Source organism: Drosophila mauritiana, chromosome 3L (genome assembly GCF_004382145.1).
Source record: "Drosophila mauritiana strain mau12 chromosome 3L, ASM438214v1, whole genome shotgun sequence".
Taxonomy (NCBI): domain Eukaryota; kingdom Metazoa; phylum Arthropoda; class Insecta; order Diptera; family Drosophilidae; genus Drosophila; species Drosophila mauritiana.
The window spans coordinates 7,482,521-7,494,877 of NC_046669.1; the positions used below are offsets into that span (position 1 = coordinate 7,482,521).

The 12,357-nt window shown below is 44.1% G+C and overlaps 1 protein-coding gene across 17 annotated transcripts in view; it reads right to left on the reverse strand.

The window, feature by feature from the left end:
* Positions 1–12,357, reverse strand: part of LOC117140948 (ankyrin-3) — a 55,023-nt gene that overhangs the window by 41,190 nt on the left and 1,476 nt on the right. For 9 of the 17 annotated variants that reach the window (XM_033304162.1, XM_033304149.1, XM_033304148.1 and 6 more), the window contains exons 2-9: positions 6,664–6,765; positions 6,147–6,599; positions 5,317–6,081; positions 4,926–5,129; positions 3,668–4,595; positions 2,244–2,520; positions 1,759–2,165; positions 1,485–1,696 (exon numbers count right to left, since the gene is read on the reverse strand). In XM_033304162.1, coding sequence (XP_033160053.1) covers positions 1,485–1,696; positions 1,759–2,165; positions 2,244–2,520; positions 3,668–4,595; positions 4,926–5,129; positions 5,317–6,081; positions 6,147–6,599; positions 6,664–6,765 — 3,348 coding nt within the window. Of the gene's footprint in view, positions 1–1,484; positions 1,697–1,758; positions 2,166–2,243; positions 2,521–3,667; positions 4,596–4,925; positions 5,130–5,316; positions 6,082–6,146; positions 6,600–6,663; positions 6,766–8,917; positions 9,446–11,930; positions 12,100–12,357 lie in introns of those variants that run through there. The other 8 variants (XM_033304160.1, XM_033304159.1, XM_033304154.1 and 5 more) reach the window with 4 other exon arrangements.

Below are 12,357 nucleotides of genomic sequence, written 5' to 3' on the forward strand. Positions count from 1 at the left end.
TCGTAAGTTTGTAACGAATAAATAAAATAATATGAAATGAGTCTTTTGGGCTAAATGGTGAACATTATCAATTCGATTCGACACTTTGGGTTTTAGGTTTATTGGTTTTTGTACAATGCTTTTAAGATGTTTATGCATATTGTTATCATGGTTGTTGTTGTATTGAGCAATTGCATGTTTTAGTTAAATTACAGCATAAGTTAACTACAAACGATAACAATGTTCGAGCCCATTTATGTCCCAATAAATTTAGTTATCAAAAAAACTCTGTCTACAACTGAAGGGGCTAGAAAGTAAATTAAGAACTTTATACAATGTACAGAACGAAAAGAAATAATACTATTGAAAATGTTGAGATTTACAGATATCAGTTAAATGCAAATAAAACGTGCGAAAATTTAAACTCATGAGTGGGGCCATTATAAAATCGTTTTTTGCTTACGGCATGGCTAAAATGTTACAACTTCGTTAGGCACTTCAAACCGGACCCAATTGTAACTCTCTAAGTATTTTCACCTCTTATCTTTTCTTTTTTTTTGAAAAAGCAATTGAATGAAAAGTAATCAAATGAAACGTAATTAAAACATTTTCATTGGCATAAAGTTTTTGTCGAACTAAATTTATTGGGTAGTACTGCATTTCAGAGAACTTGTAAGTATAATCTTATGCATAAGTAGATAATAATCGTAAATAATGTATGAGTAGCTAAGAGTAGTTAGCATATAAGTAAATGTATCATAATATTCGATATATGTTTTTCATATGTCTTATCAAGTTGGACAATTTTTTGTTGCTCTTGCTGTTAATAAGCTAGCCGAAAATCTGCGATTTGACAGACTTGGCTTGATCCATGATCAAATTCAATCGCTTCATTTATAATTGTATTATTGTATGTCACTGTTTTGCAAAGCATTCGTGATTAGGATAGCATGAGGATACCGATTCCACAATGGCTCCATTAGCTTAGTGCCGTTAAGTTATTAAAGTGTGTCTCAATATAATCAAACAAAGTGCACATATTTCATACGAGTAATAACATTTGGAAACGTTACCCCCAAAGATCGCTTACAGTGGTTTTAGTTTGGGAAATTGCTACCAATACTACCACTATAACGAACTTTGGTTAGTTAGATCTACCATAATTCACTACACAGGATTTCGGGCGGGTTAACATAGATGGTTACAGTAACTGGATATAGGAGTACTGGTTATAAATGCTAATTTTCATTTTGGAAAACCTTCTTTGCATTATGTTTTGATATTTTTTCTTTTTGGGAAGTTGAAGATTAAATGCTCGAGTATATATGCTGACCGATAACGTAATTGGTTTGGACTTTTACTATTTTTCCGTTTAAGCGTAGAGTATGAATGCCCTGGTTGATTTACCAGATGAGCGAGAAGCGCTTCTTCTTGGGCACATGATTGACGCTTATTTTACGCAATTTCTCAGGCGCGACGCCCTTGCGCGGTTTAAAGAGGTTTACCTGTAAGCCAACTTTGATCTTCTTGGTGAGGGCTCCCTGTGGGAAGACGGCCTGCACCTGTGGCACCACGGTGCTGGACACCATGCCGCCCTCCGGTCCAATGGCATGGACCTCCTGGCGTATGCGCGATACGACGGCGAAGTACTGGGGGAAGTCGTAGGTGACAAAACGGCAGACATGGTTGCCAGCCTGCTCCTCCAGTTGGGCAATCTCTGTGGCAAACAGTTCGGGTTATAGACCAGGTGGGACTCCAATGAACCCCATTATCACTCACCCTCTGGCTCAAAGCACTGCTGCAGGACATCGTGTATGATCTCCTCGGAGTTATCGATGGTGTGCTCCCGCCATGTTTCTCCATTGTCCGATCGCAGTATGATGATCTCGCGCTCCTTGCCACGCAGCGATGCAAAGTGCGGCACCTCCATGACCACTGGCCCAATAAACTTGGTAGAGCATGGACCCAGTTCCAGGACACGACTGGCCAAAGCCTCGCCCTCCATCAACTGGGGCGGATGCATGGTGCGCTGCGGCTTCACATAACGACAGGTTACCCTGGTTGGCTGACAAGTGGACCTCGAAGGGATGATCATGCGGACGCCACTGTGCCGACAACCGCGCATTGCTCCTCCACGGGCATCCACCAGGAAGGACACCAAGAAGCTCTTCCAGCTTAGCTTGCGACTGCAAAGTAATACGAAATTAGTTAGAACATAAAGATAGGTTGATCATAACTTTAAAATGAAGAACTTTGAAACTTACCCCACATGCGGCGGCTCATCGTGACCATTGGCAATGTAAACTCCATCCACGGTGGCCTTGGGTGAACTGCCATAGACCTGGGTCTTGTGGGGACTGATAACCTCCTCTCCAATGGTGGGCGGAACTCCAGAGGCATACTCGGCGCTCTGGGTCATCCGGTTGGAGTCCATGCGCTCATCACGGGTCACATCGATGGGCAGCGAGTCGTCGCCTAGGGATTTCATTTCATCAACGGTCAAATAGCGGTATGGTTGATCTGATAGCATATTGTCTTCGCCTAGAGTTTTGATTCGATTTCGATGCGTTTCGAGGGCATTCCGCAGCATTTGCATTTTGTTTAAGCACAAGACAGTCCAATTGGCCATATAGCGTTGTAGTTGTTATTGATATTATTATTTGTTGTTTTGGTGTCATTGGTTGTTGTTGTTGTTGTTCAAGTGTTGGAGTTGTTGGTTATTGGTTGGTATTTGTTGAATTGCAGATGAGAGCGCAGTGCATTGAAAATAGAAGAATGCAAATGAGTTTGATTTTAGTTACAAAATTTCGTCAGTTTTACATGCTTTACTTGGTAATCGGTAGAATAAATATTATATAATATAAGGGTGATATAAAGCTAGCATGACCATTATATAGGAGCATTATACATGGATACGATAATAGTGATGGTATAGATACGACACAGTGGAATACATTTCTCATGCCGCGATTAAAAGCAAATTATATTTTTCCTTTTTACCCCAAAATCTGACATCCAACCGAAAAGTTACTGCGATTCACGGAAAGTATATATATGTTTTCAGTAAATTTTACTTTTGAAAAGTTATATGCTTTGTACTAGGATCTTTTTTAAATAGATTAAAAATTCATTTCCGACAAAAATATAAATCTATTGCCAATCAAAAAAAGGGACATTATAAGGGGTCTGTACTCCTTTGCCCAATTACAACGTCAAGAAAGAGTGTACATTTATACATTTCAGCTCCATATAAAGTGCCATGGGTATGCCAAAGTTTTATAGACAATTTATCAAGCCAATCACGATCCATCCAATTGCAGCCAATTAGTGCACTTGATAACGGCCAGCACTTAAGATATGAATACGAATACGAGTATACAAGTATACGGATACTGATACGGGATTTCCAAGTGGCCCTGGGCACTTACTGGAGACATAGTGCTTGTCGCCCTGGTAGTACGGCAGATAGATTGGCCCGAAGCCGTACTCGTAGCCAGCGTCCAGTTGCCAGTTAGTGTCACCTGACACACACACATGAAAGAGCGGGGATTCACTTAGGACTATCGTAAACTATGTAACTATGGGTAGTGCTCAGTGTCTGGTGTGCTGGCTGACTAGCTGGGCAGTGATCTTGTGACCTTGTGGCTTATGGTTTACGGGTTAGGTGGATGCTAATGAGTATACGTACCGCCCTCTTCCTCGGAGTCGGACATGAAGGACTCGTGCATGGCCTCGGGAGCCACCACGCGATACTTCTCCTCGGCTTGGGCCGGAGCAGCAGCTGCTTCGTCCTCCTTGGTGATGGTTTTCAACGAGTCCAGGACACTTATGTAGCCCAGTTTGCGGGCAATGTGCAAAGGCGTCTGTCCATTGACCGTCTGGGCATTGGCATTGGCCTTGTGCTCCAGCAGGAGATTCACAATATGACAATGACCCTGCTGGGCGGTCTGATGGAGCGGAGTATAGCCAATCGAGGTGGCCGCATCCACATTGGCTCCATTCTGCAGCAAGAAACGCACCATGTTGGCCTGGCCGAAATGAGAGGCCACATGCAAGGGAGTGTAGCCTGCCTTGGTGGCCATGTCGATATTGGCGCCGTTCTTCTCCAGAATCTCGGCCACATTCACATTATCCTCCTGGGCACACAGATGCATGGGTGTTAGACCATTCTTGGCCGGATGATTGACGGCGGCCTTGTGCTCGATCAGCAGATTGGAGATCTCGGCATGACCCTCCTGGCTGCTCAAATGGAGTGGAGTAAATCCGGCCTTGCTCTCGGCATTGGCCAAAGCGCCATATTCCAATAGAGTAGTAGCTATGTCCATCTGGTTCTTCCTTGCGGCAATATGGAGCGGGGTATGTCCATTCTTGGCCGTGGCATGTGGACTTGCTCCCTTCTCCAGAAGCAACAAGGCAACCTGCTGGTTATTGTAGTGGCAAGCCACATGCAATGGGGTGACACCATTCTTGCCCTGCGCATCCACATCCGCCTCCTTTTGGAGCAGCAACTGGGCGACCTTAATGTGTCCATATTTGGCCGTCAAGTGAAGTGGAGTGAATCCCTTCTTGGTGGCGGCATCCAAGGCGGCGCCGTTATCAATTAGTACAGCGGCCACCTAATAGAAAGTTACAAAAATTCACATAAATATTTCTCCCTCAGGACTAAATGTTAAAAATCAGATTTCCAAAATTGTTCTCAAAAAATCATAATACCAAAATACATAAAAAAAGAGTTGCAACATTTATTCGAAAACAAAACGGCAAAGAGAAACAACAACACAAGAGTTATAAAACAACTCATAATACCGATTCAAGTACAAAACTCAAAAAGCCATGAGGAAAACTTAAAATCAAATGAAAAACTCCTGATGGCGTATCCAAAACAGTTGCATCAGATAAAAGGTGTCGATGTGGTCGGTGATCTTTTTCGCAATCAGATCTTTTACCTCATCCTGGCCCTCCTTGGCTGCGATGTGAAGTGCCGTGTACATGTCCTTGGTGGTTGCGTCCACTTGGGCGCCATGTTGCAGCAGGAGCATCACGATGTCCACATTACCCAGTCGCGAAGCGATGTGCAGCGGTGTCTGTTGCTCTCGGGCACGTGCGTCCACCTGGGCGCCATTGCGCAGCAGGATGCGAATGATGTCGGTCTGAAATTGAATAAGTTGAACCACAAGGAAAGTTATATAACTACCTAAACAATACATAAAGCTGTATTTAAACACTATATTTCCGAGGTAGTATATTTTAGACCTTTTGCCGGCATGAACTCGTCGTCGTATGTGGGTTGTGTTCTTGGTGAATCGGATTCTCCCCCATTATTTACTCATGACTCACCTGGTTGGCTCTGGCGGCCAGATGGAGTGGCGTTTCACCGCGCACAGTGGGCACATCGGGACTGGCATCATGCTGCAGCAGATAGATGACAATGTTCATGCAGCCCATGAAGGCGGCCACATGGAGCGGAGTAAGTCCACTCTCCGTGGTGGCACTAATGCTGGCACCATGTCGCAAGAGCAACTCCACCACCTTCAAGCGGTTCTTCTTGCAGGCAATGTGCAGTGGAGTGAATCCATTCAAAGCCCTTGCGTTGGCATCAGCATTTCGATCCAGTAGAAGCTTAGCCACCCTAACATGACCACAGTGAGCAGCCACATGCAGGGCAGTGAGATAGTCCACTGTCACCTCGTCGACGGGAGCACGATGGTACAAGAGGATGCGGGCGGCATCCACATGCTCACCCTGGGCGGCCATATGGAGGGGTGCCAAACCATTTTTGGTCTTGGCAGAGATGGGAGCTCCTCGTTCGAGTAGCATGTCCACTACTTGCTCATGACCCGAGCGCGCGGCGCAATGGAGCGGGGTAAGTCCGTCCCGGGTCTTTGCCTCGATGTTACCACCTTTCTCCAGGAGCAGGGAAACCATGTTGGTCTTGCCCCACTTTGCAGCCACATGCAGCGGACTGATATTGTGCTTGGCCGAGTAGTTGACATCGGCGCCCTTCTGGATGAGTAGGTTGGCGATGTTTTGGTTACCATAATGGGAAGCAATGTGCAGCGGGGTGAAGCCCGACTTGGAAGTCACGTCCGGATTATGGTCATTCTGATAAGCAGGGAGAGAATTAAAGTTATATACAGTTTGTTGAAATGGAAAAACTCAGTTATTACATCGAGAAGCAGAGTCGCTGCCTTGACGTCGTCCTTTTTGGCGGCAATATGCAGCGCAGGAAGCCTGACCTTTCCACGAGTATCACTCTCAAGGAGGACAGCAACGACTTTGTCATGACCCTGCTGCATGGCCACCGCCAGTGGGGTGAAGCCATCCTCGGTGGCCAGACTCTGGTTGGCTCCGTTGGACAAAAGGAGACGCACCACCGCATCGTGGTTCTCCTGAGCGGCCATGTACAGTGGAGTGAATCCATTCTGGGATTGCACATTCACAGAGGCATTGTGCTCCAGCAGTAGCTTCACCACCTCCTCCTGTCCAGCCAATGAGGCGATGTGGAGGGCGGTGTTTCCCTTTTTGGTGGCACTATCCACAATCGCGCCCCTACGAAGGAGTTCCGAGACGACGTGGATGTGGCCATCCTTGGAGGCCAGGTGCAGGGCATTCAAGCCATTCTAGAAAAGAAATCGTGGAACCAGTAAGAAATAGGTTCTTAAATAATATTTCTTTACTGCTTACCGCATTGCTGGTGTTAATGTCAATGTTGTTCTTCAAATGCTCGAGCACTCGCTCCAGATTTCCGGCACGAGCGGCACGCAGGAAGGAAGTGTTTCCATCGCCCTAGAAAATAAAGTTTCATAAGTTCAAATATCCATTTTTCAGTTCGCTCAAGTAAACATCCTCTATTAGATTAAGTAATATAACCTATGATGCAAATGGGTAAATTCAAGGCAGTAAAATATTTCGCATATTTCGCACAGTTTTCAAATGAGGCAAAGGTCAACCATAAGTAATGACCTGACAGCTTATCAACCGCAATGCAATATATCTTCGCCAAGTTCCCATTGCTCCGGAAAACTTAACATGTACTTTTCGGTTAGTTGCGTGCTAGTTGCGTATTCATCACCTGCTGTGTGGGTGGTTACCAAGAAAAATGGGGGGTTGGAGTTTTTTTTTCGAACGTTGCTAGGTTGCGCAACTCCAAGTTTGGTGTCCGTTTAGGAGTAGAATAGTTACAAATTGCTATTATAATGCACCTGCTCGCTGCAAGTTCAATTTACAGGGGTCAAGGCGAGGGGTCACCATTTCCAGCTTTTCCGGCTTTTGGTGCAGGTGTTCGTGTAATTCGCTCTAATGGCCAACGCCCACCCAACTGAAATGAAAAAACCATCCACCCACTCGCCGGAGCTCAGCTGTCGATGGTGGTTTTTGTTTATGTTTTTCTCTCCCCATTCCCTTCACGATTTTCGATATCGAAAATGACGTCATGTCGCGTTTTCAAACTGCAACTGGAAGTCGGCAAATCGGACGAATTTTCGCACTGGAAGTGAGCGAAAAATCGCTGGAGAGTGACCGCAGCTCAGACACCCGGTAGACCCGCTTCCCGAGCATTAACTCCCCTCCACATTCACCCAAACCAATGCACCACCCACCCGCAAAAACCATTCAGCCATCCATCCACCCAACGCCTCATGGCAAACAAGGAAGTGTGTGAAGGATATACACAAGCGGCCGAAAAAGGAAAACTCATTTCACATGCCCTGGGCATACATACGAATTCAAAAGGAACTTGTTTGCCCCGTCTACTTCCTGAAGTCTGTTTGCTCGGCTGCACAGGCAAATATTATCATAAAAATTGTAGATATTTTGCATTTTGTTGGTCATTAAAAGCTATAGTAATTACAGGACATTTATGTGATAGACCAATTCTATCATTACAGAATTATTGGGATTTTGTATTAACAATAGTTTATGTTAACAATAGAACGAAGTACATGATGTTAAGCATATTCACAAATATAGAAATATGTACTATTTATAATATTTTTGAGATTATTTTAAGTTTCACTATTATAAAAAGAAACATTTTTTATATTTTTTCTAAATAGTAACTTTTTACGTTTTTTGGTTTCCTCTTTATAAAATGAGGTCATATTGATAAGCAAGGGAGACTTTTTTCTGCCTGTAGGGCGAGGTGATTCCCAGACATGTTCCGAAAGTTCAAAGGTTCTTGGGCTCGGCCTCACTCCTCCCCGCTTTCGTCATTGTATAACGAGGGGCAAATTGGGTGCTCGACCAAAGGAGTTTCGCCTTGAAGTGGGTTTGCTTTGAACTTGTGTGGCCAAGTTGGTACTTGGCAACAAGCTTCAGGCCTAATCGAAGACCAAGTGCCTGTGCTTAGCTGGAGCAACAAACAATCTCTTAATGCAGCCAGATGAAAAAGTGAGTCATGTATTATGGATTTTTCCCCCATCTTGGCCCGAGTGTCGCATGTCATCATTAGGTTTAACCTAAATCTCGATTACCTTACTCTGTTGCCAGCAATACACGCACGCACCACACCCAGTTCGGACTAAAAAAGGACAGTGGTGGTGCCACTCACTGCGAGCAGCACCATCTGGCTCAAATTGCGATTGGTTAGTACAGTAGTTATTTATGGATCATTAAGGCCAAAATCAGAATTGCCTGCAACGCCCTTTAATTAAATGGTCTATTTTGATGCAGTGAAAAATCAATAAACTTGATTGGCAGCTGCGAAAAAGGGTTACTACCCTTAAGTTTCGCATAAAAAGCGGAGTTTTCCCTTGCAACTCCGATAGATAGTGCTTTTCATGGGACTTTTTCCCCAAATCACTGCACTTTTTCAGCCAGACAACGAAAAATCGATAATCCGCAAAATGGACGCCAACATGGCTGCTCCCCAGAATCTCCACAGTGGCCCCGAAAAGTACACCACACGATGTGAAAAACCATGATGAAAATTTCATTTTACCTGTGCTCCTCCATTTTCGGTGACCATTTTTTCACAATAGCCAATGGGAAAATGCCCGTCTTGAATGGATTTCAGCGATTAATTGGTGTAGAGAAATTGTGTAAGCGGCGCGTATGTCGTCACTGCAGATTAGTCATATTTTTTTTTCACGAGGCCTGGAACTTTTCTTCACCGTTAGCAGAGGCGGAAAACTCGCACTACTTGAAGATATTTGCTCGAGACCTTTTCCTCTTCGTTTTCGCTGAATTATTAATGCACTCCTATCGATTTTTCCTTAGACTTTATGTAAGCAATATGTACACGAGTGCATGAGTGTGCGAGAGGGTGTGTTCGTACAGGCGACCGATTCGGTTGTGTGCGTGTCAGTGTCAGTGTATGGGTGTAAATGTCTTTGTGTGTGTGTATTTGTGTCTGATTGGACTCCTGGCTGCTCTCACACAGTCCCTTCTAAAGTTCACGGTTCTCGAGGAGCAGTTTTCGGTTTTGCTGCCGTTTTCTTCGATGTTCAACTCCAGACTGGATGCGACAAGTCCTGCCCGAGTGGTTGAAACTTCAACTGGCAGGACTTCGAAGGACCTGCGCACTCGGCCGTTCCAATTGGAAGGTCCACCCTTCGAATTCCAAGGGTAGTTTGCCCTCTGGAACCGGGACTTCGAATGGAACTCTCACCGGAAGCAAAAAAAAGGGGCAGGACCCACAACCGAACGGTCTTCCCTCCGTGCGACACGTGCCCTTTGTTATTGTTGACGTTTTCCTAGACGCTAGCACGTGTTTTAAAGGAAATCGAGAACTTTAGGGGTTCATTGTCAGAAAAATTAATGGTTTTTAATAAATTCATAAACTAAATCTGCTTATATTAGGGTTCATTTTTTGCTATCTAAATGCAATGTTTTCAGGAAATGTAAAGAAGAATTACAAAGCCTTCACCATCCCCATTACATTTAAATGTGCTCGAGTGTCTTATAAGAAAACTCTCACATTTCACAACTTCCTTTTATGCCTAAAGTTCCCACCTCCACCCTTATCACATATTCGCGTCCACTCCAATAAGAATCCTACCCAGCACATACCCACTAGCATTACAAATATTTACGAACATCCTACGCAGGGTGTAACTATAACTATCCTAACAAAGCCCACATTAATCTCCCCGTCATTGCGCAATAAAATCCGAGTCATTTAATTTCACCGACTGTTTCAGTTAGCACATTAGACTAATTACCTAAGTACACAACAAAACTTGGACATGGAACAAGTTGGTCCTACCCCTAGATTATCATCTTTCGACCCGGAACTATGTTGACCGAGAGCAAAGAAAGGCTCGGCCGAGTGCACACAATCCACAGTTGGTTGAGGGCTGATGGATGATGATGACTGGATGTTCGGAATGGATGGGTGGGTTTACTTCCAGCTGGGGATTAACTTTTGCGCAGACGCACCTCGCGACTGGATGTTGTTTACTTCCCGTTTCGAAATTCTTCTAATTCGAAAATCACACCCCAAAACCCACCCTCTTTTGTCACCACATTCAAAGGTCGAAAATGCCGATCGAAATGGGTATGCATTCCCGGTCACGTTGTGCCAAGTAAGGCAATGGCAGCAGTGTCATTAATTCGGGTTCTTAGATGGGAAACCCACCCCTTCCGAGGAGGAAGAAACTCCTGCTGCCATACAAATCCACCCCTACGAGCGGTTGCATAAAATTGCATTTCAAAATGCATCGTGACCGGGACAAATTGTGCAGTAAATAAAGGAATGAGTGTGCGTGAATCACGTTGCAGGTAATTAAATGGGCTAAAAGGGTGGCTAACCACCGGCAAGGTGCCAGTCACATTTTGAATTTAATTAAAGAGCTTCCCTCCATCGCTTGGATAAACAATGGCCTCTGTTTGTTTTGCTTTTGACCAGCCGAAGGGGCTTTTCCGTTCGCACTTTAAAAGCCCAAAATCCCTTCGAGTTGGTCAGAGTTGGCTCAAAGCAAATGGCCTCTTCGCATGCTAAATGGCCCTTATGTTTATACTCTTGCTAAGTCTGCGCCCATTGTCATTTGTGTATGACTTAATTATTAATTCAAAGGGGTCTTCTGCTAGCATGCAATTGATAGGTTTTTAATTACATTTTCTTTTCTGAGTCTATTTTCGATTGCAATAAGCCCAAGGGAACAAGTTTCTTGTTTAGATTCAATTTATTGTTAATTTCAAAGAGATTGGGTTATCTTTCAATTGAAATAGGCTAAGTACATTCAAATTTTCATATTTTGGCCAAAACGTCGTATTGTAAACACTGCTATATATAAACATCCCAGATATATATATGATTTTCACCTTCCAGCCAAAGACTTTAATAATGGTCATTCATCAAATGTTTATGGTATAATTTTAGTAAACACTCTGTACTCTGTAAACATGCAAATTTTAAATAGAACACGGTTCTTAACTTGACCTACAGAGTATCCATAAGTCGATTCTGTTGCAAAGTTTCTTAAACCTCCCTGTATTTAAGTTAATATTTGTGTTAGCATCGATGTCGCGGTGGCAATATGATATTTTACTGACCCTCCCCCCGAAGCACCTTAAAAATAAAAAAGGAGCAGGAATGTTTTGGGGCAATGCCTTAAGTAAATTACCACCTAGATGAGCTGATTGCCCATAATTCTGACGACCCAAAAAAACGCAACGCAAATTGAGCACGCCAAAGTCGTCAACATATCGCGGGAAATATTTTGGGGGAATGGGAGCAGAAAATGGAAACATTTCCACCGTGTTCAGTTCACTGCACCCGAGGGACGAAATACGGCGAAAATATTTAAACGGCACACGCACAGAATTATAAAAAAAAAAAAGATATTTCCCGCACGATTCGCTGGCCAATTTAGCTGTATTTATAGGGCAACCCAAACACAGATGCTTTGTGGGCTTTGTTTTTCTCCTTGGTTTTTTTTTTCCTTTTTTTTGGGGGGAGCTTGTCCCCCTGCATTACATAAATTTAAATTAAAGGTTCCGCCGAAACTTACGCCCAAACTCTGCAGCGATGGGAAGCGTTTCTTCAGCGTCTCCATTTGCCCAGATTACCCCCAGGTATTCAACCTTGTCGGTGGCCAATAGATTGAAATATATACGCGTATATATCTAAATATTGTCTAGAGGGCCTCACGCGGCAGCCGCACCGAGCGATTTGAGTCGTTTTCTGAATTATTTTCGAATGCGCCTCGTCGAACTAGTAGAGAACCAGAGACCCCAGTACAGATAGGAATATAATAGAATCACGAGAGTGGTTCCAACGTAAAGAGTGGCGTAAAGAGAACGTTTAGCTAAAACATTTCGGCCAGTTTGGCTATTTATAAAGGCCAAACAAACCGAGAAGATTGTGAGCAAGAGCTTTCGGGCTGATTGGCTGGCTGACGACCTCAGGATGACCAGCGTCAGAGGAGCCCCAAAGAT